This window comes from Maylandia zebra, linkage group LG5 (genome assembly GCF_041146795.1).
Source record: "Maylandia zebra isolate NMK-2024a linkage group LG5, Mzebra_GT3a, whole genome shotgun sequence".
Classification (NCBI taxonomy): domain Eukaryota; kingdom Metazoa; phylum Chordata; class Actinopteri; order Cichliformes; family Cichlidae; genus Maylandia; species Maylandia zebra.
In genome coordinates, this window is record NC_135171.1 from 34,602,815 (window position 1) to 34,630,042 (window position 27,228).

A 27,228-nucleotide genomic window follows, 5' to 3' on the forward strand; every position below is an offset into this window, starting at 1 on the left:
TATTAGCCATTTAGCTACTCCCTATTTTGTTAATAAAAGTTGACAGGGTGATAATTATTATGTCCCAGCAGTCAAGAATGGATTGCTTCTGATGAATGCCAGAGTTAGGTTATGAAGTTATAATGCACTGGATGACAGGACATCATCTCTGCACTGAAAACGTGTAGTTTTGTTTAATGTTTTGCAACTTCCCTTTCCAGGTGATATTTGGGTTTAGTTTATAATTAAATTGTGTTGAATAGTATGGTGATTAATTTTTTGTCCATCATTTTATATGCTGGTTGTCTAAACACACATTTTAGAAAGAGACAGAAAGAGAGGGAAAGATTCAGGCTTCAGAAACTGGATTAACGAAAAAAAATTCTTTAATAGGTGTTCAACCTGCTGCCACCCCCCCACCCCTTCACATTACCTCCCTACTTCACCACCCACTCAACCTCCAATGTCTTTGGGGTCACGACTAATACAAAAAAGCCTAAACAGCTTTTGGCAGTCACTGGGTCTGGGCAGTAGAGGAGCATTGAGCTCAGACTTGCACACTGCTGGAAGGATCTATTACACTGAAAAAATTAGGAGAAGGCACAGTGTGACCAGACTGCTGTCTGAAAGGGAAGAGTGCTAAGAGGACTGAGAGCAGGTAGGTGGCCCTCAAAATGAAGGCTGGATAAGTAAATGTAGAAATGAATTGCAAAAGCCTATCCTCTGTAAGTCTGCAGCTGGGAGCGCAATCTGCATGAATACAATGTCTACCATCACTGTTTATATCAGAAAGATGTCAGTACTTTGTAAACAGGTGCTTAACATTGCAATAGAAAAGCTAATGTGTAAATGCATGAGACATGAAGAGATGTTTCTATTTTCCTATCCAAAGACTGAGCTTGAAGCTTAAAAGTGCTTGTAAGTCACGAATGTGGTATCTGATTTCAGTTTCTAAAATTACAGTGCATGCAGGGTTTGCTATCATATTAATAATTCAGACATACATCAAAACTTACAGGACATGATTTAATTACAAAGAGGACAGAATTGATGTTGCTGCATGAAATCACTTAAGCAAGGCATGTAGGCTTCTCAGTTTGAATTTCATAGCTTTAAATCTGGGAAGCTCATCATAGCAGTATGGTCAGAGCTGTGAGGTTGTTGGGTGATGACTAAGTTTAGAAGGAGGTATCAAATCAATATGTGACCTAAGATTCAAGAAGCTGCATAGAGGGAGTGGGTTGTATTTTGGCAGAGAACTGGATTTCTTTTTACATTAAATGAATTCACAGGGCTACAGTTCACAATGTACAAATCCTCCTAACACTGAGCACATACGGTGCATCTCTCTTGCATTTAAAGATTGAAAAAACAAAGCAAAATGCTGTATTCAGTGTAGTTAGTAGCTTAAATAGACAAAGACCAGCAGACTCATTACAACATACATATTACATGTAGGCTAAGTATTTCTTACATGTTTTGAATACCGAACATATAAACAAATCCACTGGGAGGCTCAAATAGTACCACTAACACTTGGACACTAAAAGACATGTCATCAGACTCAGTTTTGTGTTAGAAAGTGACTTCAGCTGTGCATCTTGTGCACTCAGCTGCAGTCAGTGATGTGTAGAAAAGTGCAGTGAGGGACATTTGAGAAGCTACCAGATGCCATTTCCAGAATATGTAGTCAGCGGTGCAGTCATCTGCAGTAGGTGTCACATGCGCTCCTACGTATTGGGTGCAGTCTAGTTGTCTGCTGTTTCTCAAATTTCTCAAGAGTCTTCTTTACAAATTTCTATATGTTTGAGACTCCATTTCATGTTGGTAACATAGAAAGAGATCATTTCAGTATTGTAAGCAAAAGAAATACATAGATGTCATTACATAATAAAAAAACAATCATCATAAATATATCAGTGCTATTTTTACCACTTTTAATTAAAATGAAGAACATAATAATGAATAAGTACAGTAGTGAAGTATACAGGAAAACATGAGGCAACAACAACCAATACTTTTCTGTAGCAGTGGCCCAGCATTTCAGATAGTCCATCTCCAATTTCAGCGGTGGCGGCTTGTTATCTTGCCTGCAGTGACAGCCAGCCTGCCTACATACTGGTTATATGTAATGATTTTTTGAAGCATGTTTTTTTTTCTTTTGTTTATTTTTTTTAAGTAACAACATTTAATGAAATGCAGCCTGCAGCACAAATCCGTGAATCTCTGGGACAGTGACTAAGACAGATTTATTCTGGAATGCATTGATAATAAAAAAAATGTCTAGAATATCCCCTCCCCCACAAGTCAAAATAAAAAAAAAAACAGATGCAAGCCGCAGCAAAACAGTAAATGATAAGAGCTAGCACAGCAACAACTATTAAGTGGAAGAGAAGATGAGAGCGTTGCCTTTTGCAAGATGTCTCCTTTTTCGTGCTGTTTTCCCTTTACCATATGTGTTGTTCATTCTCAAGACAGACCAAGTGCCAAGATCACTGCTGGAGCCCAGAACCTTTTTAACATATGCTAGAGCATGTGCACAACTATAAATAAAACAGTTATTTGTGGAAATGTTAATGTGGAGATTATTTGACATCCAAATCAGTCAGTCTCTCAAAAGATCATCTCAATAGATCACCCATATCCACCACACACCAGCTTTCAATTCACCCAGCCTAACAACCTTCAAATGATTAGAGGAGTTCATATAGGTTCAAGCACACATGCTTTCTGAATGCCTGAATTTCTGTAAGACCAACATTGAACAAGCAGGATAACAAAGCAAGCATAAATTTAAGAATTACATGAGCAACATTTCAAAGTCATGAGCATTTTGGTTATGTCTGTTTCTTCATTAGTAGAGTGTGACACAGGAACTAAACCATGTTTTAAACACTAAAAACTGTTCAAACACATCCTGAACCAGGGGTAACATATATACACACACACACACACACACACACACACACACACACACACACACACACACACACACACACACACACATATATGTATATATATATATATATATATATATGTGAACAAGACTTACCTCTTCACATCAACGTTATCTTCTAAAAATCCATGTTGAGCTACAAAGTAATGACAATAATATTATTTACCCATAAGTAACCACACCCACTGTGAATCTCTGTCCAATGAGGAAGTTAAGACGTCTTAACATGACTCTTTGGTTCAAATTTTACAAGAACAAAAAATAGTAATGGCATAAATCCATATGCATGACCTTTTAGAACTGTGACGAATGCTAATTTGTAAAGTGTTGTGTTGCACCTGATGTTCTAAAAACAAAACAACCCCAAAACAACAAAGAAACTTTTAACTTTTGAGCATCTGAAACAATGTTTCAGTCAAGATGGAAAAACAATTTTCCTTTATAGCTTCATCTCTTCAGCTTTCAAACACTTACGGAGCTAAAAAAAAGGTGATGTATTGACCACGGTGGTGTGACTCTGAGCCAGTGAAACCCTTGTTGCTCAAGAAATCTCACTAAATGTAGTACTATGGAAAACTTTGATGTATATTTTCACACACACACACCAAATTAATTATCCTCAAATCATTTTGCGGCATTACACAGTCATAAGCATATATCCTAAGCAATTAAATATAAAGAATTTCCTTTGAATTTCATTTGATCCTTGTCACCGACTTCGTCCAGAATTGTACAGAAGATCCCAGAACTCTTCTAAGAACAGTAAAATGTTTAAAAATGTTTGCAGTATAATGTCTGTAAAATTATAAATTTTACACTGGCATGTAAGTTATTGTCATTAACTGGGTGATCATATAATTATTGCTGTACAGTGTGCAGCATTATCAATCTAATTCCAAATCTTCTCCATGTTTATATGAGGTTTCATTGAGCACCTCGGTTAATTAACAAATGTATGCAAAGGAATCCTGAGACACAGAATAATCCCATGTTAAGTCTGACATTCACTGTAAATGACGTTGGCTGAACGGGTGCTGATGATCACTTTGTGCCACTGGAAAAGTAATTAGAGCAGTCTGCTTCAAAAGCACTACATTACTCTATTAAAACTTTTAAATGGCGTCTGCTTAAATTTTCAAAAAGAAAACAATCCCAAAATTAAAAGACTAACACCTCAAACTCTGACACAAATGTCTTATATCAGGGATTTGATTTGAGCCACACTTGTACAGTAGATTTTAGATTTCCTATTCTGTCTTTTAGTGCAGAGCCTTCTGAATCAGCAGAGCTCAAGAGAAAACCAAGATGTCGAAGAAGTCAAAGGTGACCGATCAGACTGCCACTGGGCAGGCGGGTAAGTAAAGAAGCCAGTCAACGGTTAGTATTGCAACCTTGTCACCCTGTACGTTCTATTATTGCAGTGACACACAAGAACAGGATCCTCCTCACAGACAGCAAACAACTAAACTTTATTAAAACTAAAGAGCTGTGTGACACTGCATTCAAGAATAATTAAGACAAGAAAGCAACAGGTAAAAATGACATGCCAAATGGTACTTAAAGAATAAAATTACAATAAAATGTGTAATATGAAGGCCATCACCAACAACTTAAAAAGAAGATAAACAATACAGCTGCCTATTTTCTTCAGTGGAAGCAGTCGATACAAGATCCCTGCAAGATATCGAGATTTTGTGTGGCAATGAGAAAACAGATGCTATTTTTCTTCTTTTTTTCTGTCTAAGAAGAGAAGTCATTTTTCAGTCACTAGCTTCTCCACTCGAATGAAGATGTCGATCAAAGAAATGATCAGCGGCATCACTGACAACACAAGAGAAGATGCAAACAAGCTCTCATCATGTTTAAAAAAGATTTCTTCATGACCAAAGACAAAGAATACTCAGGATTCATCTGAGAAGCAATGCTGGCAATGCAACCGTTGGGGACATGGAAGATCAAAGCAAGATCATCGAAGATTAATTCAACACACACTTGAAGCTGCCACAAATAAAGAGGGAGCTGAAAATGAAATTGTGTCTCTGTTTGATAGAAGACAAAATGAAGGCTTATTTGAAATCATCTTTCCACAAATTGCTTTTCTATTTATACATAATTTCTCTCAAGCACTGCACAAGAAACATCCTGAGATGTCTACCATGAGAAAATGCGTAAGAAAGTGTGAAGCTATGTCTAATCATCAGTTGTACAGTACAGCATTTACATGCTTGCTGTAACAACACATTGCTAACCTCTGTCTTATTTTTTGTCTGTGACTAATGATTTGATGTGCAATGTGTCTCTAAATATTTGGGTCTGCTCAAGTCTGTCTGTTTGTGCTTTTGATTCCTGGGAATATACTGTATATTGTGGTGTTTTATGTCTATTATATGTTATAATCCTGTCGAAGTTCCAACCCAACATGGTGCTTTTGTCAGGATTAATATTTACCTGTCCTGTTCCCTCTCCCACTTTCACATTACGTGTTAAGTTGGCGGTTCTGAAAAAAAGGTTCTGAGGGAGTTCACCCAGACGACAAAGGTATGCGAGCGAAAGACAAAAAACAAAACAGAAAAAATCGAATTACCTGAACGATTCATCTTTGTAAATGCATGATTCCATGATGGGTGAGTTGCATGTATGATATGATCTTCATCATTCATTGAAAGGTGTCATCCAGAATGGATGATATGACTTTCAGTGTCACAACAGATGCATTTCATTGTGACATTTTCAAACCCCTCATATGAATAGTGTCTGCAGGCTGTTGCTAGAGGGCACTGCGGTTGATTGCCATCTGTTGACTGTAGCTTGTAATTTCAAGAAAAAAAAATGCCACTTTTAAAGATGTATTCAAATGCAAAGTAACCTTGTACAATATGCTGGCACAGTTCAGTCTAAATAAGTGAACTTGCTCTACAGGAATGGCATAATGTCTCCTAAAATCTATCTAATGCAACTTGGCACCTGTCACATTAGATAGATTTTTGCACTTTCTAAGGACCCTTAAAAAGTGCAAATTTCATCAAGCTTTAATATAATTACATTGTAATTACTTTTAAACTGCAAATGGCGTGCATTTGGTATAAGTAGAAAGATTACCAGTAAATTATATCTGAGTACTTTCCTCTAATTTGGACCATTCTGTACCCTCTTAAATATTTTGACCTTTGTATTCCTGCTCAACTGTGAAATGTCAAGGTAACCAGCTAAAATGACAGTTCTCAGTATCATTTAATGTCTTATACACGACAGACAAAAGCACTGGGTAACAACCTTTAATCTATCTTTGAATTTAAGAGTTTTAATCCCATTGCTAGAGGAATATAAAATCACGCACCTGCAGTCCACCTTTACAATGAGTGGAAGAGAAAGACCTACTGTAATACTGTATGGCACAACACTGTAACAAAAGAGTTCATGAAATTTCTTCAGCTCTGCTATAGACCATGTAAAGATGCAGATTTACAAACCTCCTCTGGTGTTAACTTCAGCACAAAAACTGTGCAACAGGAGACTGACGGCATGGTTTCCTATAGCCAAGTAGCTCCAATAGGTGTAAATATGTAAGTGGCCTGGGACTTTTGGGCCTTTAATGTATTATTTCATTACTCAGTCTAAGGTATAAAATAAATAAATAAAAATAAAACTCATATTCTACCGCAAATCTCACAATTTATACACTGTGACTAGTGCAATGGCGTTTAGTGGCCTGTTCTACTCAGCAGACCTGACCAACTCTGACCCTGACTCTTAAGAAACTTTGCAGTACCAAAACAGCTAACAAGTTTTACATCGATAAGCACAATGAGTCACTTATTCTGCTGCAGTATTTAGTGATGTCGTGGTGATGTCATGTAATATAGTTTAAATGCAACCCTAGTAACAACACCAATTTTACACTAAATTAAATCCAAATTTCAAAGTGTACTCAGTTGTACTACAATCATCCTCACTCAATCTTCCTATAACCTCTAGTATGACATCTTAATTAATCCAATAATAGCACAACAAATCCTTTCTCATAGTTGTGTTTAAAGTTGCACATATTTATTTGTACTTATTTTGCATGTGAAACCAGACATTAATGACTCAATCTTCAGATCACAGGTGTGAGAATCGGCCTGTCAAATCGGCCCGCTGGACAGCTTTAGAAAATATGAAGCAGGCCAACATTTGTGGGCCTTTAACTGTATTTTTTATAGGTTTTACAGCTTTTCCTGATGATAAAGACCTCCCCCACAGCCAGTCATGCTACACCAAAGTAGTTAAGTAATAAATAAACAATTACATTTCAAAATAGTTTTCAGTAAAAAGAAACACTGAGATGTGCTATTGAAATTGCACTTCTTGATCTTATTTTAAGATATCTAAGAGATTAAATGTGTAGTTAAACATCTTTAAACATCTCTACACTGCAAATTAAACAAAAATAAACCAAAATGTTTTTTCATCAGAGCTTTTTCACAAGATAAAACGTATGCAAAGCCATTTTCCTGTGAGACACAGGGGGATTTAACAATAAATTAACAAATAATTTGGAGGATTAGAGAGCATTTTCCAGGGTTTTTTTTAGTTGAGGTTTTAAAAAAATAAACATAAACAAAAAATGCACTATAGAGTTTAACTACAGTAGGACAGTATCAAATAAAAACAGTTCAGCACTACTTATCTACAAATGAAAAAGAAAATACATTATTCAGTCCTGTCAGTCTAATCTGACGAAAAGGTTGAAACTGTACTGTTGAGAACACAAACATCTGACAAAAATAAGAACAAACTGGAGAGTGAGCAGGTTTTGACAGTCTACCTGAATAGACTCATTATTCATTCATATCATTCATTCTTTTGTACAGTTGTTTGCTGAGGAAAGCCAAGTGTATGAAACATCATTCAAATAACAAGAGCCTTATGAGACACAAAGACACAAAAAGGGAAAAATATTCATTTAAAAAAAGAGAAAAAAAGAAACAAGGTAAAAGGAGAACGACATTAACGAGATAAATGCATTATCCTCCTGCATTCATTTGCAGGGTGTAAGGGTGCACGGTATAACTACTTAAGTTTTAAAAGTAGATTTTGTTTTTAAAAAAAAATGAAGTGGAATCTCGTTTATGAGTTTGTTTTCCAGCTTTTAAGCAAACACTGAGGGACAAAGACTCTAACAACAGATGGTACAGTTATTATCATTATTACTAATTCATTCCAAAAAGAGGTTCATTGTAAGTGATGAAGATGCAAAAAACACACAAAAGGAAAATTTATTCTGTCGCATCTGTGTTTGGTAGACAATTCAAACAAAACAGGGACATTTCCACTGCGACGGTAGTGCAAATTTTCAATGAAGGCAATCATTTAAGTAAAAAAAAACAAGATATCAGGGATGTGATGTTGAGAAAAGTAGATGTAAGACAACTCAGATATAATATACAGTGGAACCCTGACTTACGAATACCCCATTTAACGAAAAATTCAAGTTACGAAGGAACTTAACGGCAATATTTCTGCCCGTGTTACGGCAAAATGCCCGCGTAACAAAATCCGCTGGCTCTGATTGGCTGAGCCCACAATGCCTACAATGCTCACAATGCCTTCCCAATCATGTGACAACCCCCTTGGCTTTCGTACTTGCGCTTCCGTCGTTGCAGTTAGCAATTAGCCTATAGCCTATCTTTCACTCAAAAGGTGCGATGGGGGCTTCGACTTACGAAAATTTTCGACTTACGAAAGACCCTGTTTTTAATCAAGAACATACGTCTTGTTCAATCTACTTCAGAATGACAGAACTGAATTAAACCTTTTCGTACCACATTTATGCTAATTATTTTTAAATGTTATCTGCAAATTGACCTATGATATCAATGCTTGGCTTTCATGTCATTCTAATCACTGTCTTATTTTGAAAAGCTGATCAACATTTTCATGCACACATGTTGTTTTTATTGTTGCATCATCCTAAAAATTCCACAGTGTGAACATCCAGCTTGCTAACAGCAGCAACACCAGTGTAACGTTATCATCACCGTGCAGCATACAAACCATATATACTATTCAGTAACCCCTGCTGCAAGCAATTTAACTTATTTAATTTAACTAACTAATTTAACAGTGTGCTTCAGACTGCAAAATGCTGGGTGGGGCATTCTGCTCTCACAATCTTTAATAAAAATATAAATATTTTGTAGCTAATATTCTGCCTATTGCAGGTCTTTCACGCAAGGTGAAAATAATTAAAGACCAGGGATCCCTGGGCCAGCTTTATCCTTGTGAACAGCAATCAGTGATGAAGTCTTCGATATTGCTGAGGGTTAGTTCATATGAATACTCTAATAGTACAGCACATATATGTAGATCCATGTCTGATTCTGTTGACACATATTTTAAAATACAGAATGCATGAGCTAACCTCAACCTTTTTGTTCAGTTTTATCTTTTCTCATACTCACAAATTTAGAATAAACTGTGCTGAGAATAATACAACTAAAGCTGTAAGTGTTTTAGTAAATTATAAATGTGTTTTTTTAAGATTATGTATGCATTAAATTGAAATAGACTGAGAAGAAAAAACTCTTAATCACAATCACAAGCATAACCTATTCCACATGACCAAAGTGCTGATTTTATGCTAAAAGACTGACTTTATTGTTATAATAGCACCAACTATGATCTTACTGGGCTTGAGACTCACACAAATATTTGTCTGAGACTCAAGCCCATAAATATGGCACATGCTAATATCACTAAACACTACACACTTACTACTACAACTACTTCAAATGCCCATAGGTTTGTTAAATTGTTATAGGCAACTCTGTCTTCTTTCACAAAGTTACTTAAAAAACCTAATTAAATATCTCAGTTATACATTCACTGTAATTAACGGTTTATGATTGTTCACCTTTCTCTATGTAAGTGGCTTTTATCCTACTTAAACAGCACTAGGAATTGGATAAACTGCGGGAGCAAGTTCAACAAACCTTCAGCAATATGAAACTATCCTAGCTGATAGCTGACATATTTCATTCCCAAATAAGCTGACTGTTAAAGTATTATTCCTTCCCTTAGAATAAGCACCTGCAGTTTGTAAAGAAAAAGGGGTAGATAATCTTATAAAATGCAGCTTTTCTTAGCCGTTTTGTCATGCAGCAGTTGAAATTTGAGCGTGTATTGTGGCATTTTAACATCAGAATATGCATTCTCTTCACACATACTTGATTCATACGTCAGAATGTGACTGTGTTTGCAATTGACCCTGACCTCTTTTTTTTTCTGGTCTGGGTTTTTAATTTCTTTAAATGTGCTGGTTATTTTTTTGATCAAAATATGACTGTTTTTTAGACTTATAGAGTTGCTTTTTTAACATTTTAAGTGATCTATTATCCTCAGTCTGGATCACACAAATTTGTATATATCTGGTCTGCTTTGAAATATTAGGGTTGCCTAATTGCCTAATATGCCTTGATTTGGTTAGGCATCAGGAAGAAGTCAAAAGTGCCTGGTGTCATGATAACACAGTTTATGGAGGAACTTCCAGAGGGAATGACAACTCCAGATTTCACCCGCAAACCGATTGCTCTAACTATTCAAGAGGGTAAGTCTCATGTCATGTCTCAAATGCTTCACAATACAATACAAAAAAATGTGCTGCACACTGACCTACACCTTAAACCTACACAAGTATTACTGACAAATACTGGGAAGTCCTAATTGTTCTGGTGATGTAATTAAACTGAAGTCACTAACAAAAGTATCTATTAAACAGATGACAAAGATAAATTCCAGTGAAACTTTTTAGATGCATGTGATCATGTTTGTGATCAGGTTTTTGAGAAGCTCTTAATCCAGTTTTGAAGAAAAGGGGTATTGCGTGTTCTTATCTGGGTTACTGAATGCTATTGACCACTGCGGTTTTATGTACTGGGAGGGTTTTGTTTTTTTTAGTTGAATAAAAACACATGACATACTACACTATGTCACTGTCAGTAACTACAAGACCAAATCATCATCCCTACACCACCATGCTTGCCAGTTTGTATGAGGCGTTTATGCTGAAATGCCTTGTTTGGATTTTGCCAGACATGGTGTTGTGCATTATGGCCAAACATCTCCTGTAATATTGGGTTGAAATAAATATCATAAAAATGAAGAAAACTAGGAAAAGCCTCAAACCTATCATTTCTGCACACTCAGTGGCAGTGGCAACAGAAATCATTTTAGAATTTCTTAATTTAATGTATTAACATGATCTGGAACATTTGTAACTGGAACATTTCCATTTACTAAGTTATTTTTTCAATACTAAACAATCCTCAACTTTTTCTATTATAGGTAAATTTGCGTTCTTTAAAGCCATAATAGTAGGAACCCCAACCCCTACTGTGACATGGAGTAGAGCAAATGGAGAAATACTTTTTCATCCTTCTGTGTGCCTACAAAAATATGATGAGGCAACCCACGAACACACCATTGAGGTAAGCTCCACAATAGCACTTTCAAGGTACAAGTGATTGTGAGCTGAAATAAATAACAACACTTAATATGCAGTCAAACATAATAAAAATGACATCAGCTCTGTGCTTCATTAGTTCCCTAAAGTTTCTCCAGAAGATGCTGACACCTACAAGTGTTTTGCAACAAATGAATATGGAAGGGCTGTTTGCACTGTTGTTTTAAATGTTATTGAAGGTAAGACTTTTATTCTCTGAAATACTGTCTCTTTCAGATGTGTTAAAGCTGAATTACATATCTTCATGAGCAACTGGTATCTTTATGATGAATTAAAAACAAAACTAATAAATAAATAACTATGTTTACTGTTCACAGTTGGATTTTCCAAGACCAAAGAACTCCAAAAGGCACAAGTCGAAGGTAAGAGCTCATAAACACTTGGTGTTGTATGACCTTGAAATGTTTTCTTAGAAGCATTTAGTGTTTCCTTCACTAAATGGTTCTTCCTGTTAAAAGGGAGTTTTTTTTCTTCCCACTGTCGCCAAAGTGCTTGCTCAATAGAGCAGCGGTAGGCAACTCCAGGCCTCGAGTGCCGGTGTCCTGGAGGTTTTAGATGTGTCCATGATCCATCACAGCTGATTTAAAGGGCTAAATGACTCCTCAGCATTTCTTGAAGTTCTCCAGAGGTCTGGTAATGAACTAATCATTTGATTCAGGTGTGTTAACCCAGGGTGGGATCTAAAACCTGCAGGACACCGGCACTCGAGGCCTGGAGTTGCCTACCCCTGCAATAGAGGGTCATATGATTGTTGGGTTTTTCTCTGTATGTATTATTGTAGGGCAGGGGTCCTGCAGGTTTTAGATCTCACCCTGGGTCAACACACCTGAATCAAATGATTAGTTTATTACCAGGCCTCTCGAGAACTTCAAGACAGAGGAGGTAATTTAGCAATTTGAATCAGCTGTGTTGGATCAAGGACACATCTAAAACCTGCAGGACACCGGCACTCGAGGTCTGGAGTTGCCCACCCCTGTTTTAGGGTGTACCTTACTATATAAAGGGCCTTGAGGCAACTGTTGTTGTGATTTGGCACTGTATAAATAAAACTGAATTGAATTGTTTGTTATCAGACCAGGACAAGTTATGCATTACTGCGCTTCTGAAACATTTTCTAGAAAATAAGCAAACTGCATTACAACCAAACTATAAATGTAATTCAGAAAACATCTATTCGATTTTACAGAAGACATTTGGGGAACTTGGCAAGATAAGTTAAATGGATATTGATGGGCTTTCTTTAAATCTACCAATATTTAGATAGAGTGGTTCACTTTTTCTCCTACACAATTTGCCCATTAATTTTAATTGCAAGCTGACATTTTACTTAGTGATTTGAATTATTTGGAAAAATCTGTCTGTCACATCAGCACAGTTTCACTATGCACTGCCACTTAAGACATCAGTGACTCTTTTTCTGAAAATATTAACCTCAGCCCCCAGACGCTTGCCATTATGAAGCTATGCTGTGGTTTAGTTTCTAGAGCCTCCTTTGGTCAGAGCCTCCCACATTTATGATATTTCTATATTGACTGACAAATTTGTGTTTTAAGTTTGTTTTTTTATGGTTCCACAGATACAGTTGACTTCAGAAAGACACTAAAAAAACGGTGAGCTTTTTTATAGCTTGTGAACTATTCTTACTTTTTGTATTCTTTACAGCTGTGAATTCTAACTTAATGCTGCTTGTCAATACAGTAATCCAGATGGAACACGTGAGCAGAAGCCAATGGAGACAGAGGAGAAGGTCTGGGAAATTCTGCTCAGTGCAGACAAGAAAGACTATGAGCGTATCTGTGCTGAGTATGGTATCACAAACTTCCGTGGCATGCTAAAGAAACTTAATGAAATGAAAAAAGAACGAGAAGAGGAGGTCGCAGAGGTACAGAACTCTGGCATTCTTTTATTTAATCAAAAGCCTCTCCAACAAAACTGCTTTTATTCAGAGAGGCCTATAATGTTTTCTTTAAATTTGCTGTATTGTATACTGTCGCTTGACCATTTTTTATAATTTTTGATATATCTCTGCCATAGTTTGTCACACATATCAGCAGTTTAAAGCCTATTGAGGTCACAGATGATGATTATGCAACAATTGAGTTGGATATGGACCTCAAGGATCCTAGCAGTAAACTGTACCTGTACAAGGTAAGAAATTAACTGCTCATTACGTTTTGTCTTGCTTCTTTCTTTTTAAACGTATTATCAAAATGTTAATACATCTTTAAATTCTGCAGGATGGTGTCATGGTTCCATTTTCCAAAGATGAGGCTGATGAGCAGAAACATAGTTTGAAACAAGTTGGCAAAAAATACATATTCAAAATCAAAAAACTAGGAGTAGAAGATGCTGGACTCTACTCAGTGGATGTTGAGGGTGTCAATGTGTTCTCCACTGATTTTAAAGGTCTGTCTTTAATCCAGGTATTAAGATTAGATAAGGTTTAGGTCTATTCAGCTTCTTTTATTGTTACTTATACAATTGTTAACCATAAATCGTGTTTTTCCATTTGATTGAAATGTACTCATAGCTTAAATTAATGTAACTCATTAAGTTCGGGCAGCTCTGATGAAAGAGTTCTTGAACAGGGTAAGCAGTTTAGATAATGGATTGCGTTTTTCTCTGATTCTTTTGTGTCTTTTTAAAACCTTTCAGTAACTCCAGTCGAATTTGCTGTCAAAATACAAGAAGTCAAGGCAGAAGAACGAGAGGACGCCCTCTTTCAATGTGTCCTAACTGCACCCATGAACGAGATCAAATGGTATGGCAAAAGTGCTCTGCTGTCAAATAGTGAAAAACATGAAATTACTATATCTGAGGATAAGCTCATCCACAAATTGATTGTGCGGGACTGCATGCCTTTGGATGCCGGTATCTATGCTGCTGTGGCAGGAATAAAATCTTGCAACGCTTGGCTTATAGTTGAAGGTGAGAATTATGTACACACACACACACACACACACACACACACACACACACACACATGTATATATATATAGATATATATAATTAAAAAAAAATCACAAAATTCACATTAAAAAATTGAATATTCCAAAATTTTTCCAAAACCAGCTGCAAGTTACAAATATATCTGATATATTTTTCATAGCTGACAAAGATCCTGCAAGTAAGGGCAAAAAGGTGGCTCGGAAAACCACCATGGCTGGAGGTAGCAACGAAGAGGAGCTGTTGAAAATAGCAAAGGAGCAGCAAGAAAAATATCAGAAAGAATTGGAAGAAAAACTGGAACTTGCAAAGAAAGCCCAAGCCGAGAAAGAAGCCGCTGGAGCAGCAGCCCAAGAGGATGAAGAAGCAGCTAAAAAGGCAGCTGCTGAAGCCAAAGCTAAAGCTAAGGCTGCGGCAAGAGCTAAAAGGGCAGCAGCTGGTAAAGACGGAGCTCCAAGGAAAAGTGCGAAAAAAGGAGCCGGTGCTGGAAGTGGCGCGGCCTCTGCTGATGGAACTGTTGGTGCCGAGGGTGCTGCTGGTGTTGGTGGGGCTGCCGGTGCTGATGGAACTGTTGGTGCCGGGGGTGCTGCTGGTGTTGGTGGGGCTGCCGGTGCTGGTGGTGCTGATGGAACTGTTGGTGCCGGGGGTGCTGGTGGTGCTGTTGGTGCCGGGGGTGCAGCTGGTGCTGGCGGGACAGGTGGTCCTGGTGGTGCTGCTGCAGTTGCAGGTGCTGGTGGTACCAGTGGTATTGGTGCAGGAAGTGCAGGGGGTGCAGGCAATGGAGTTGATGGTGGTGCCAGTGCTGGTGGACAAGAAGGTGGACATGGAGCTGCAGCCATTGGAAAAGGTGGAGCTCAAGGCGCAGCTGGAGTAGGAGTCGGTGGCGGTGAAGGAGAAGATGAATATGATTCATTTGAAGATTCTGATGAAGAATTTGAGGGGGAGTGGGGAGAAGAAGGATGTGTAGAAGGAGGAGGAGAGGAAGGAGAAGGAGGAGAGGGAGGAGAAGGGGGTGTAGGAGGAGAGGGGGGAGGTAAAGGAGGAAAACGCAGAAAACGTGTGAGAGCTGGTCCTCTGGTTCCAGATACAGTAATAGGTAAGTTGTTAATACTGTACTGCACTACACACAGAATTATATAATAAAAAAAAGAGTTGACCATTTTTATTCTCTTTCAATTTATTTAATTTGTATTGTATTACACAACTTTTCATTTACGCTGTTAATATTACTAGCAGTCTATTCTGTATAAAAGTGCTATAAAATAATTAGAAATATAAATGATGAGGAAACCACAAATCAATGAGGAGACTTGTGGTTTCCTGTGAAAAAGAAAAACACTGAAAAAAGGTAAATGTGGCATTTGAAGAACCTTTTATTGGTAAGCAATGTAAAGGTTGCATGCTGTAGTTTATTGACAAATAAGTCATTGGGAATGAAAATCGCTATCATTATACCTGTAGGGAATTCTAAATACTTCAGTTTAGATTCAGGTGCGTAAGCAGTAGCTGATATCTTACAAAGTTTTTCAGTACTCTGCTATGTCAACTGCAAAATTAAGCCCCACGAAGTGGATTAAAAATAATAATAATAATAACAAATTCCAGAACTCAGTAAGTAAGAGAACACTGGGATGTTAAACAAGCTAAAGGGTTAAGTTTACTGCTTCTTGACAATCCAACATTCAAATATAATGTCATTTAATGAGTCATCTGTAGTGCAACCATGTATTTACAGATCACATGGTTTTCAGTCCAGAAACAATGAAAACCTCTAGTTAATAAATTAGAAAAAAACTGTTGTATATTATGCCTGCTTTTCTTTGTTTTTGTGTCTCGTCTTGAAAACTAGCATATATGTTTTTTACATTTTAAACTCTCTTTTAAAGCTTTCACATATATGGAAAGTGATCTGTATTTGTGTTTTATGTGTATTGTGCTTTCATGTTTGTTTTTATGCTGTATAAATGTCATGTTTGAATCATTTGAGGTCTTCTATTTAGTAGGCAAATAGGAAAGATTATTAAAACCCAAACAACTTCACATATCTAATCATGAACTGTCCACTTTTTGAAGCACTAGAAAATTTAAAAAGGATCAGCACTTTTATCACATGTATTACTGCTTTTGGTTATTTCATCTATTTATTTTTCACATATACCAAGAAATACTATTCAACTTAGAGATCACCTTTTCCACCACTCTGTTGTACCGATTGCTGTTTGTTTTTATTATCTATGTAAATATTTGTTATTATTACTGACTTTATCAATGTTATTTGTAAGGCTTAACCAACAGCAAATGAGAAATACTGGATTGATGGTATTTATGGTGATGTTCCTTAAACTTGAAAAGCAAAAAACTGAGAAGCAAGAGATACCAATGGTGATAATGGCACTGGACCATCAGCAGGCAGTGATGAATCTCCTGAAAATGGTGAGGGTGCAGATGATGATGAGCCAGCAGCAGCTGGCAAACGTTCAGGCAGTGCACAGCAAGGCTGACTGTTTGACGAGACACTTTGTGGTAAGATTACAGGTGCTATATTAACTGCTGCATGGGAAGCAATCTCACTTCTGGACGACTCTGTGAAGTCATATGATGAGCTGATGACATTTCCAGTGGCTTGGGACTTAATAGAAGTGTGTGATCATTAAGAAGAAGAGCAGATTTAATGTCTAATTGGATAAATTACCTCCTACAATGATTACAGGTCAGGACAAGTGGATTTAACTTTGAACATGCATTTATTTAGGAAACATCAATTAAATTTGATACACTAATGCTTTTTTAGCTTAATTGTCCCAGAATTGTTAAAACTACTTCACATATTTTTTAGGTAACAGAACACCATTACTTATATAATTTTAATTTTTTTTTTTTGACCTACAGGTGGATTAGCTGCCAACAATTTGTTTATTTGCGTCTACATGTGTCTTTTTATGTATTTGAAGGTTGGGTGTGGTGTGTGTATGTGATTTTTATGCATCTGTGCTTTCTGTGCTTTCTGTGTTAACAATCTTGCTTTTCATTTTAAAAGTTAATTCAGGATGAATCAGTGCTTTGGAGTAATTTATTTTTTAACTGGTCACTTAAATACTTTGTGTAGTTCCACTCTTACGTAACTGGAAGATGGAAGACAACTTGGACTGACCTTGGAGGATGACTATGTCCTAAACCAGATTCATGGGTGTGGTTTTTTTTTTTTCCATATTTCACTTGATGCTGAATTTATGCCAGCAAAAACGACATACTCCTTCACTGACCAAGAAGGTCAATCCCAAGTGGGACATCTTAATAGTAAATCTTTCTTTTTTCCAAGACTAATTAAGTGAACAGATACAAATGGACGACTCTGTGAAGACATTCCTGAGCTGTGCCAAGAGTTGGCTTGAGCTGACGAAGACCAATGCCATATGAGACAAGCTACAAATTTAAAAAAAAATAAAAAGATCTTCATCAAGTAATTTTTTTCCCCAAAAACCCACTCTTATTGCATCATTTACCAACTTGGATTAAACAGCTACTACAAATCTGAAATTTCTGTCATAAAAACTTATTTTTTATAAGTAAAAAATAAAATAGGTAAGTATGTCCACAATTGCATTCCTGCATGCATGAATGGAAATCTTCAAATCACTAAAATTCTAAATGTACAATTACAAAAATGAAATAAAAGAAACTGTATTTGCAATTACTAACTTAATGTTTGATAAATCTTCAGACCCAGGAGTTCACTTTCATGCTGGGCTTTCTGACTGCAAAGCCATTATTGGAGAAGCGGCAGAGCTGGAGTGTAAAGTGAGCAGTGAAGACTGTGTGGGAGTCTGGTACAAAGATGGGGAAGAGGTAAGCTCATGGTCTTAAATCTGTTCATGTTGCATTTAGACTTTATCTGCATGGGTTTCCTCTGCGTACTCTGGCTTCACCCCACTATCTAAAGACATTGTATTTTGGCCATGGATGACAGGCAGATATTATTATAGAACAAAGCGCTATATCAGGGGTCTCAAACTCGAGTCCCACAACACTGTATATTGACATGAAGAAATATAATGCAATTTGACCCTTGAAGTTACTTTTTTGTTAGGATTTGTTTGTTGCTGAATGCAATGTTAAAATAGTCTCTCCAAAAAGTTGATTCTGTTCATCTGGATGTAGCATTTTGTGGGAGAAACGTTTCGTCACTCATCCAAGTGACTTCTTCAGTCTCAGCTGAATGCAGGTTTCCCGAATCTTATAAACATTTGCATAATGCCTGAAACCAGCCCACTGAAGGAACAATGGGCTGGGATGTCAATTCCTTAATCTTAATTATGCAAATTCTCATGACCATTGATCAACAACCACTGACCAAAACCCACTGATCAATAACCACTGATCAATGGCCATGAGTACCATTCACAGAGAGTTGGGGAATGGCTGCAATCACAGCATTGTAAGATGGCGAAAGATGTACCCTTAGGCCCCCTCCTCAATTTAGAGATGGTCTTTCCCGTTTCACATAAATGACCTCCTTGACTCCACGCTCAAACCAGCGTTCCTCCCTGTCCAAGATGTGTACATCCTCATCCTTGAAAGAGTGGAGCAGTTGAGACGCATTTTTTCTAAACACCGGGTCTCTGTGGCTTTTAAGCCCCAAAACACGCTGCGCCAAAAACTGGTCCACCCCAAGGATCAGGTCCCCCGACACAAACAGAGTAACATAGTGTATGCTGTTAAGTGCCAGGAGGATTGCCAGGATTTATACATTGGGGAAACCGAACAACCTCTGGCGAAGCGGATGGCACAACACAGAAGAGCTACATTGTCAGGCCAGGACTCTGCAGTCTATTCACACCTACAGGCCAGTGGACACTCTTTCAAGGATGAGGATGTACACATCCTAGACAGGGAGGAACGCTGGTTTGAGCGTGAAGTCAAGGAGGCCATTTATGTGAAAAGGAAAAGACCATCTCTGAATCGAGGAGGGGGCCTAAGGGTACATCTTTCGCCATCTTAAAATGCTGTGATTGCAGCCATTCCCCAACTCTCTGTGAATGGTATTCGTGGCCATTGATCAGTGGTTATTGATCAGTGGTTATTGATCAGTGGGTTTTGGTCAGTGGTTGTTGATCAATGGTCATGAGAATTTGCATAATTAAGATTAAGGAATTGACATCCCAGCCCATTGTTCCTTCAGTGGGCTGGTTTCAGTCATTATGCAAATGTTTATAAGATTGGGGAAACCTGCAGTCAGCTGAGACTGAAGAAGTCACTTGGATGAGTGACGAAACGTTTCTCCCACAAAGCGCTACGTCCAGATGAACAGAATCAACTTTTTGGAGATTTACTTTCCTGGATGATTGAGAATGCATCGAAATGTTAAAATAGGTTATTTAAAAAGCACAACATGGTTTAATATGAGCAGACAGTACAAACATGTTGAGGGATTGCCTGTGTTCAGTGAAAGTTATTTTTTAAAGAAAACAATTTTCACTTGCAATCAAAAACTAATTTGTACACTTATGTCTGCATTTTTATTTTGTTATTATTCCAGATTAAGTCATCTGAGGGGTTAACTATTTCAAAGGATGGAACATTTCACAGACTGAAAATTCATAAAGTCACAGAAGAATTTGCAGGGAAATATAAATTTGAAGCAGACGGGCGTAAGACAGAGGCTGAGATTGCTGTTGAAGGTAAAAACATTAGTATTGCAATACCTATTTTCTTGCTCACAAGGTCTGCATCATTCATTAAGCAGAGTGTTTAGTTCATGATGAAAAATAATTTTTAAGAGCAGTGCAAAATAAGTTTATTTATTGTACATACAGTAACTACAAAGCATAACAGTGCTTGAAATATGTTTTTGTTTTTTTATGACTCATTCTAGATCCACCACGATTTAATGCTGAAGATCTGGAAGCATTCAAAACTCCTGTCACTGTGAAAAAAGGACACAAAGCTACGTTCAACTTGGCTTTTATTGGACGGGAACCTATAAAAATTCAGTGGTACCGTGAGGGTGAAGAGCTTTCGGAGGAGGCAAACATCAAGATAGAGCATTCAGAGGGGTCTAGCCGTCTACTGCTATTGAAGCTTCAGCGTAAAGATAGTGGTGAAATCAAGATTAAACTCAAAAATGAGTTTGGCACTATGGAGGCTCTCAGCCAACTTGTTGTACTGGGTGTGTGTGTATAGCACTTTTGCATAAGACACTGGATTTAATACACTTAAAAATCTTGGTTCTGCACAGATGAATATTCTGTATTGTACTTTCTCTTCAAACAGATAAACCTACTCCTCCAATGGGACCTCTAGAGATTGTTGAAGCCTCCTCCTCTGCAGTTGAATTCAAGTGGAGACCCCCAAAAGACAGTGGTGGCTGCAAGATATTAAACTATATCCTTGAACGACAACAAGTTGGCCGTAACACCTGGAAGAAGTTGGGGCCAATTGGTCCTGAGGCCAAGTACAGGGACACGGATGTAGACCATGGCCGAAGGTATTGCTATCGCCTCAGAGTGGAGACTGAAATGGGCATCAGTGAACTGATGGAAACAGAGGACATTCAAGCTGGTACAAAAGGTGAACTAAGATAACAATTATTTAAATGCCATCTTCTCAAAATACCACTGTATTAACGGTCTGGTCATCAACATTCAAAAGGCAAATCTTACAGGTAAAAAAAGAAAACCTTTTATTGAAAAACTCAGGTACTTGTTTTTTGTGTTTTTCCTCCAGTGCTTCACCATAAAATTGACTTTCCTCAATTTTCACAAATTGAAAATGGGAATGGTCTGCAGACAGCTGCGAGATAGGACACTCACTGTTTATTTTATTTTAAATAAACTATGCAAACTTACTTCTATGACAATAAATTGAACAACCTTATTTTCATTTTCCCATATACATTTTTTTCTATTCAAATCTTTGTTGAATTAGGGAAAAAAACTGACAACTAAAAGTCAGGCAGAAGCTTTCATTAACAATGTAATAAATCTAGCTGTGTACATTTCAAGAGAATGAATGGAAACATTTTGCTGTGCTAATTTCTCATGTGGCAAGACTTCTAATTTAAGGTAGCTAAATAACTGAAGAGAATGCAAAGAATATCTTTTAATTCCAACTGACCACTATGGTTTCTAATGAAATAAAGTTATTGTTCAGCTTTTGTGTCATTCTCAGAGTTCCTCAAAAGTAGACAACCTTTTTTTTAATGAATCTTTAGACAAAAAAATATAAATGAAAAACATACTAGTCCCACTCTTTTCTGTATACAGCATACCCTGGACCTCCATCAGCACCCAAGGTTGTCAGTGCCTTCAAAGACTGTATCACTCTCTCCTGGTCTCCCCCTGCTGATACTGGAGGAACCAGTATTCTGGGATACAACCTTGAAAAACGCAAGAAGGGCAGCAACTTATGGGGCCCTGTCAATCCACCCAATGAGATGATTAGAGGTTTCTTATTCACAGCCAGTTTCTGTTTGTTTATGTTAGAATAACTTGACAGCACAACAGTGATGTCCTAATGATTTATTGCTGCAATTCAAATTTTTCCCTTACAGGGAAGCAATTTGCTGTGAAAGATGTAATTGAGGGCATGGAGTATGAATTCCGTGTGTCTGCGATCAATAACTCTGGAGCCGGTGAATTCAGCTCCCCTTCAGAATTCGTGTTTGCCAGAGACCCTAAAAGTAGGTGGAAACTGATACGGTTGGCATTTTTAGACTATATTTAGCTTTGTGTAAAAATAATGTTTGTCTTTGAATCATATTTTACAGAACCTCCTGGTAAAGTCAGTGACTTCAAAGTGACAGATTCCACTTACACAACCATCTCCTTGTCTTGGACAAAACCCAAGGACATTGAGGGGGTTGAAGATGAAGCAAAGGGATATTTTGTGGAGATCAGGCTTGCAGAAAACACAGAGTGGGATCGCTGTAATTTGAATGCAATAACCATGACGTCTTATACAGTAAAAGGCATGAAGTCAATGGCTATGTACTGGGTAAGAGTCATTGCTATCAATGAAGGAGGCCATGGAGAGCCACAGGAACTGGATAACTACCATATCTCTATGCCTCCTCCTGGTGAGAAAATTTCCAAATGTTATATTTAATGTCATGATTACAAAGCAACATAATAATGATAAATTCAGTAATTATTCTTTGTTTTGTTTCCACTAAGCAATGCTTGACTCAAGTTAAGTATATAGTTTCAATTACTTGAAATTACCAGAATTTTGCATACTTCAGAAATCTAATAACCAGCATAAAAGGTACAACCACAATATTTGGCAATACATACCAGATTAAAATCTGAGGTAGTTTCCTTGAGCATCAATGCACCCAGTGTCTCCACTGCTCATGGTACATTTGAATTGCTCCATGTATAAATATCATCTTCTGTGCCAAATTATTACCACCAAAGCCTACTTGCGAGATTTGTCTTCCTGTAACTTTTACCCAATATTAAATTTTGTTCTGACAAACTTTCATCCTGCTGTTTACATAGTGAGGCCCCGATTCACTGATGCCAAAATTAAGAGTTTTATGGTGGTGAGAGCAGGAAATTCAGCACGATTCAACATTAACTTTGAGGTAATAACCTGATTACTATATTTGTGACAACAGACATATAGGGATCTTATTTTATCTTCTTACAAACTAAGAAAATTACATCTTTGTATTCTTTCTAGGCCTCTCCTTGGCCAGATGTAATCTGGCTAAAAGATGGCGTGCCAGTGTCTAAAAAAGTGACCATCAGTAATGCAGAGGGTACATCCCAGATTCTCATTCCTTCTGCTGAGCGCTCAGATACTGGAGTCTATACAATCATTGTCAAGAACATTGTTGGGCAAGAAACAATCAGCATTGAAATTAGAGTCACAGGTGTGTTTGGTATAATCTTGTATTAATTGTAAAACTTCCATTTCATATGCTGTGGACAAAAGAAAAAACTAAACTTTCTTTATAACTCCAGATGAGCCCAAGCCTCCAGGTCCTGTGGAGTTAGATGAAAATGTGCATGGTACTGTGACTATTTCATGGACAGCATCTCCAGATGAGAAACGTGATGACAGGCTGCATTACATGGTGACCAAGCGTGATTCAAGCAAAAGAACATGGAACACCATTGCAGATCGAATCTTCAACAACAGATTCACAGCATGTAACATAATGCCAGGACGAGAATACCAGTTCAGAGTCTATGCAAAGAATGACATGGGCTCCTCCAAACCCTCTGAATCCCCCAAGTGGCTGATTCCTGCCAAAAAAGGTATGCACATGGTTATGCCTGTCCTTTTGGAAGACATGTTAGTTTGAAGAAGAACTGCAATTTTTAAGAGTACAGCTTTAAGAAAATCTAGTATTAAATATTAACAACTAAATGACTCTTTAGCTACAAAATAAAGTTTAACTGTCTGTGACCATATCTATTTTACTTAATTTGCACTGACACTGATGTCATAGGGCCGTGTGTGTGTCTCATATATATATATATATATATATATATATATATCCATAGGTCCCTCATCCTATTCATGTAGCCCCTTCCGCCGGGGTTACTTGCATAGTAGCATTCCAACAACGCCCTGTTTTCGTCTCTTGCCCACCGATGCCTTCTTGTTCCAGTAGCCCACTTTTCGTCAGGGTGCCCTGGTTCCTCAACACCTGACGCGGACCTTGTTGATCCGGGCGACGTCCGAGCCGGCATGCCTTCATATTTATCTGTCTCGCTCATGTCTGCGGTAGGCTTGCTTAGCATAGGGGGTCTAGCCTTAGGACCCTTACTGGATACAGACGCCCCAGGCAGGAGTCGAACTTGCGATCCTCTGTTCCAAAGGCGTGTAGTCTAACCACTACGCTATCCAGCTGCTACAAATGGTGGTGGCTAACCAACCGGACATAGTGGTGGTAGACAAACAGAAGAAGATGGCCGTAGTGATCGATGTAGCGGTTCCGAATGACAGCAATATCAGGAAGAAGGAACACGAGAAGCTGGAGAAATACCAAGGGCTCAGAGAAGAGCTCGAGAGGATGTGGAGGGTGAAGGTAACGGTGGTCCCCGTGGTAATCGGAGCACTAGGTGCGGTGACTCCCAAGCTAGGCGAGTGGCTCCAGCAGATCCCAGGAACAACATCGGAGATCTCTGTCCAGAAGAGCACAGTCCTGGGAACAGCTAAGATACTGCGCAGGACCCTCAAGCTCCCAGGCCTCTGGTAGAGGACCCGAGCTTGAAGGATAAACCGCCCGCAGGGGCGTGCTGGGTGTTTATATATATATATATATATATAAAAATAATGTGGACAATGGGTATGCATTGCTGTATTTATCTGTATTTGTTTTTATGACTTATCCACTGATATTTAAAACTTTAGAGTTTTAACCTTGTTTCCCTTTTGCTTTGCTGTATGATTATGACAAACTCTAGTACACGAACAGGACTAGTATCTCCTTTCATTTTCTAATAATTCTGTTGTAGAGCAGGGTGATATGGCCAAAAATACTTATCACGATAACGGTATAACTGACAATATAATTGATGCGAGACAAAATACAACTCCACAACATTACTAGCGCAAAAAGACAACCTTCCATTTATTTTCACTTAAACAAAAAGCTGGTTTTTATGTACATTAAAGCTTTATAAAAACCCTACAAACGTCACTGCTGTTTAGTTTCCTGTCGTCATTTATTTTGGAAGTGATAGTAGAGCTGTACGTTTGAATTTTTTCAGAAATCTCTCAGTCAGAACATGCAATATCATGCTTAGGTAACTAGCGAAACTAGCGAGCTAACTTCTGCTAGCTTCCTGCTAAAATCTAACTCCGTTAAATGTAATAAATTTTGTTTTCATGGATGCCTGGAAGTTAAACTTCATAGTTACACCTGGTAAAGCAGCAATGCTGATCGTTTTATTAAAGATGAAAGAATTTAGACAGTTTTTAAACTCTCAGTGATGCTGCAGTGTTCGTTTGACCTGAAGCATACGGAGTTTAGGACCCAGATTACTCACAGATTTAAGAGCATCTTAGTCCGACAGTAACAACGGCCACTTGCATGTTCTGCAAAAAAATGTGCTTTGTCGTGTATCTGACGGACAAACACCAAATCAGTTCCACATCACTGAAATTGCACCATTTTTACAAACCAAATCTGGTTCATCTGTTTCACTCAACAATCGGCCATGTGCGTATGAAAACAAAGGCACTGCGCATGCACGTTGTACTCATATTCTATCGCGATATTTCATTTTCCTATCGTTGCCTAACATTATACCGGTATTACCGTGAATGGTATAATATGGCCCAGCCCTATTCTGTTGTAGCGCCATCATCAAGACAGTATTGACACATTTTCTAATGTTAGATGAATACAATTAGAATGCACTGCATGTTTCCTTTCTTCCAGAAAAGTTCACTGTGAAAATGCCAGAATCAAAGACGTGCAATCTGCTGTGTCCTCCCAAGTTCATTGTCCCACTGAAAACCCACACAGCTCCTGAAGGGTATGAATGCTATATGACTTGTGCTATAAAAGGGGATCCAACACCTCATGTCACATGGCTCCGCGACAGTGTCAGTCTGAATACAAACACTAACTACCTAATCTCCAACACCTGTGGAGTATGCTCTCTGCTCATATTGAGGGTTGGCTCGAAAGACACCGGGGAGTACAAGGTTGTTGCAGAAAACTCTTTGGGAAGGGCAGAGTCTGCAACTAAACTCACAGTCAGAGGTAAGCCTTTCAAAGAGACATTTTATGCCTTTCCTCATTTGCTGTCATAATGAGTGTAATATACTGATATAGATATAGATATATCTATATCAGTATATCAGATGTATATACTAGTATAAATCATCTCTTCATGTTTTAAATAATAAAGGAAAAATAATTCCTGTGGGCAAAATGCTCACTTCAGGCTCCTCTCACCAGTTTCAAACAGTTTCTTTCCAGAATGTGTTTATTTTTGCTTTACCTTTTCTTCACAGAATAGTTGGACACACCGAAGATGGCAGACTTCCTTTATAATGCCAGCATAAATCAAGCTCATGATAATGCCACATTGTTTGCAGTTAAGTGAGAACTGTCATGAATGAAACCTTTGTTGTTTTTTAAATTATGCTAGTGATGCCTTCCTTATTTGATTCACAAATTCAAAACAAACATCATCTAAAGTTAAAGTAACAATAAAGCCTTAGGCCTGCAAAAATTGCTTAAATAAAAGTTACCAACATGTGTCTATTTTGATTTCAAGGGTATAGCAGTAATGAAATAAAATACTGAAATATAACTGTGAAAACTATATACAGTTTTCATCTCTGCACAGCACTGATTGTTATTAGATTAGTTGCTATTAGTCTGAAGGTGATGAAACAACTTACTTGTGTCTTAACAGATTTTTAGATGCAAGGATCTTTGACTTGTATAGTAGGTGTTTGTAGAAGACCCCAGAATAAAACTAATATGAGAAAATATATGAACTGACAGGATATTTACATTACAATGACACTGCTGTCATAAAATGACATCAATATGAAAATTGTGTGAGTTTGATGTAAATAAACATTTCAAACAGCATCGTGACGTGAATTTTTAATGTGACCTGCAAGTCACTTTGACCTGAAAATAATAATAAAAATGTACCGGACAGATTTTTGTTACTATAGACTATTGTGGCCCTGGGTCAAGCCTCAGCATAGCAGACAAGTATTGAAATTCATGTGTGTTGTTCACATTCATGAAACTTTCTGAATAATAACTTATGTCCAGTGTTTCTTATATTACATTTTTAAGCATATTTTGAAAGGCTCAGCCATCATTCCAAGTTTAGAGTCAATAAGAACTAGAGGCTTA

General features: G+C 37.6%; 1 protein-coding gene across 2 annotated transcripts; it reads left to right on the forward strand.

Annotated features, from left to right (window-relative positions):
- The first annotated feature begins 465 nt into the window (after positions 1–465).
- Positions 466–26,952, forward strand: igfn1.1 (immunoglobulin like and fibronectin type III domain containing 1, tandem duplicate 1). 2 transcript variants are annotated; one of them, XM_024802501.2, is made up of 24 exons: positions 466–637; positions 4,199–4,289; positions 10,404–10,523; positions 11,261–11,403; positions 11,518–11,617; positions 11,756–11,800; positions 13,015–13,048; positions 13,137–13,320; positions 13,473–13,586; positions 13,676–13,844; positions 14,094–14,366; positions 14,548–15,480; positions 18,106–18,230; positions 19,921–20,062; positions 20,257–20,550; positions 20,655–20,951; positions 21,647–21,826; positions 21,934–22,062; positions 22,150–22,458; positions 22,883–22,968; positions 23,067–23,259; positions 23,351–23,647; positions 25,783–26,109; positions 26,364–26,952. In XM_024802501.2, the coding sequence occupies exons 2-24, from the start codon at positions 4,241–4,243 to the stop codon at positions 26,366–26,368; spliced, it is 4,548 nt and encodes a 1,515-aa protein (XP_024658269.2). In that variant the 5' UTR covers positions 466–637; positions 4,199–4,240; the 3' UTR covers positions 26,369–26,952. The 2 variants fall into 2 exon arrangements, with proteins under 2 accessions (XP_024658269.2, XP_024658270.2); XM_024802502.2 differs by lacking the exons at positions 466–637; positions 4,199–4,289 and adding an exon at positions 4,298–9,239.
- The last annotated feature ends 276 nt before the right edge of the window (positions 26,953–27,228 follow it).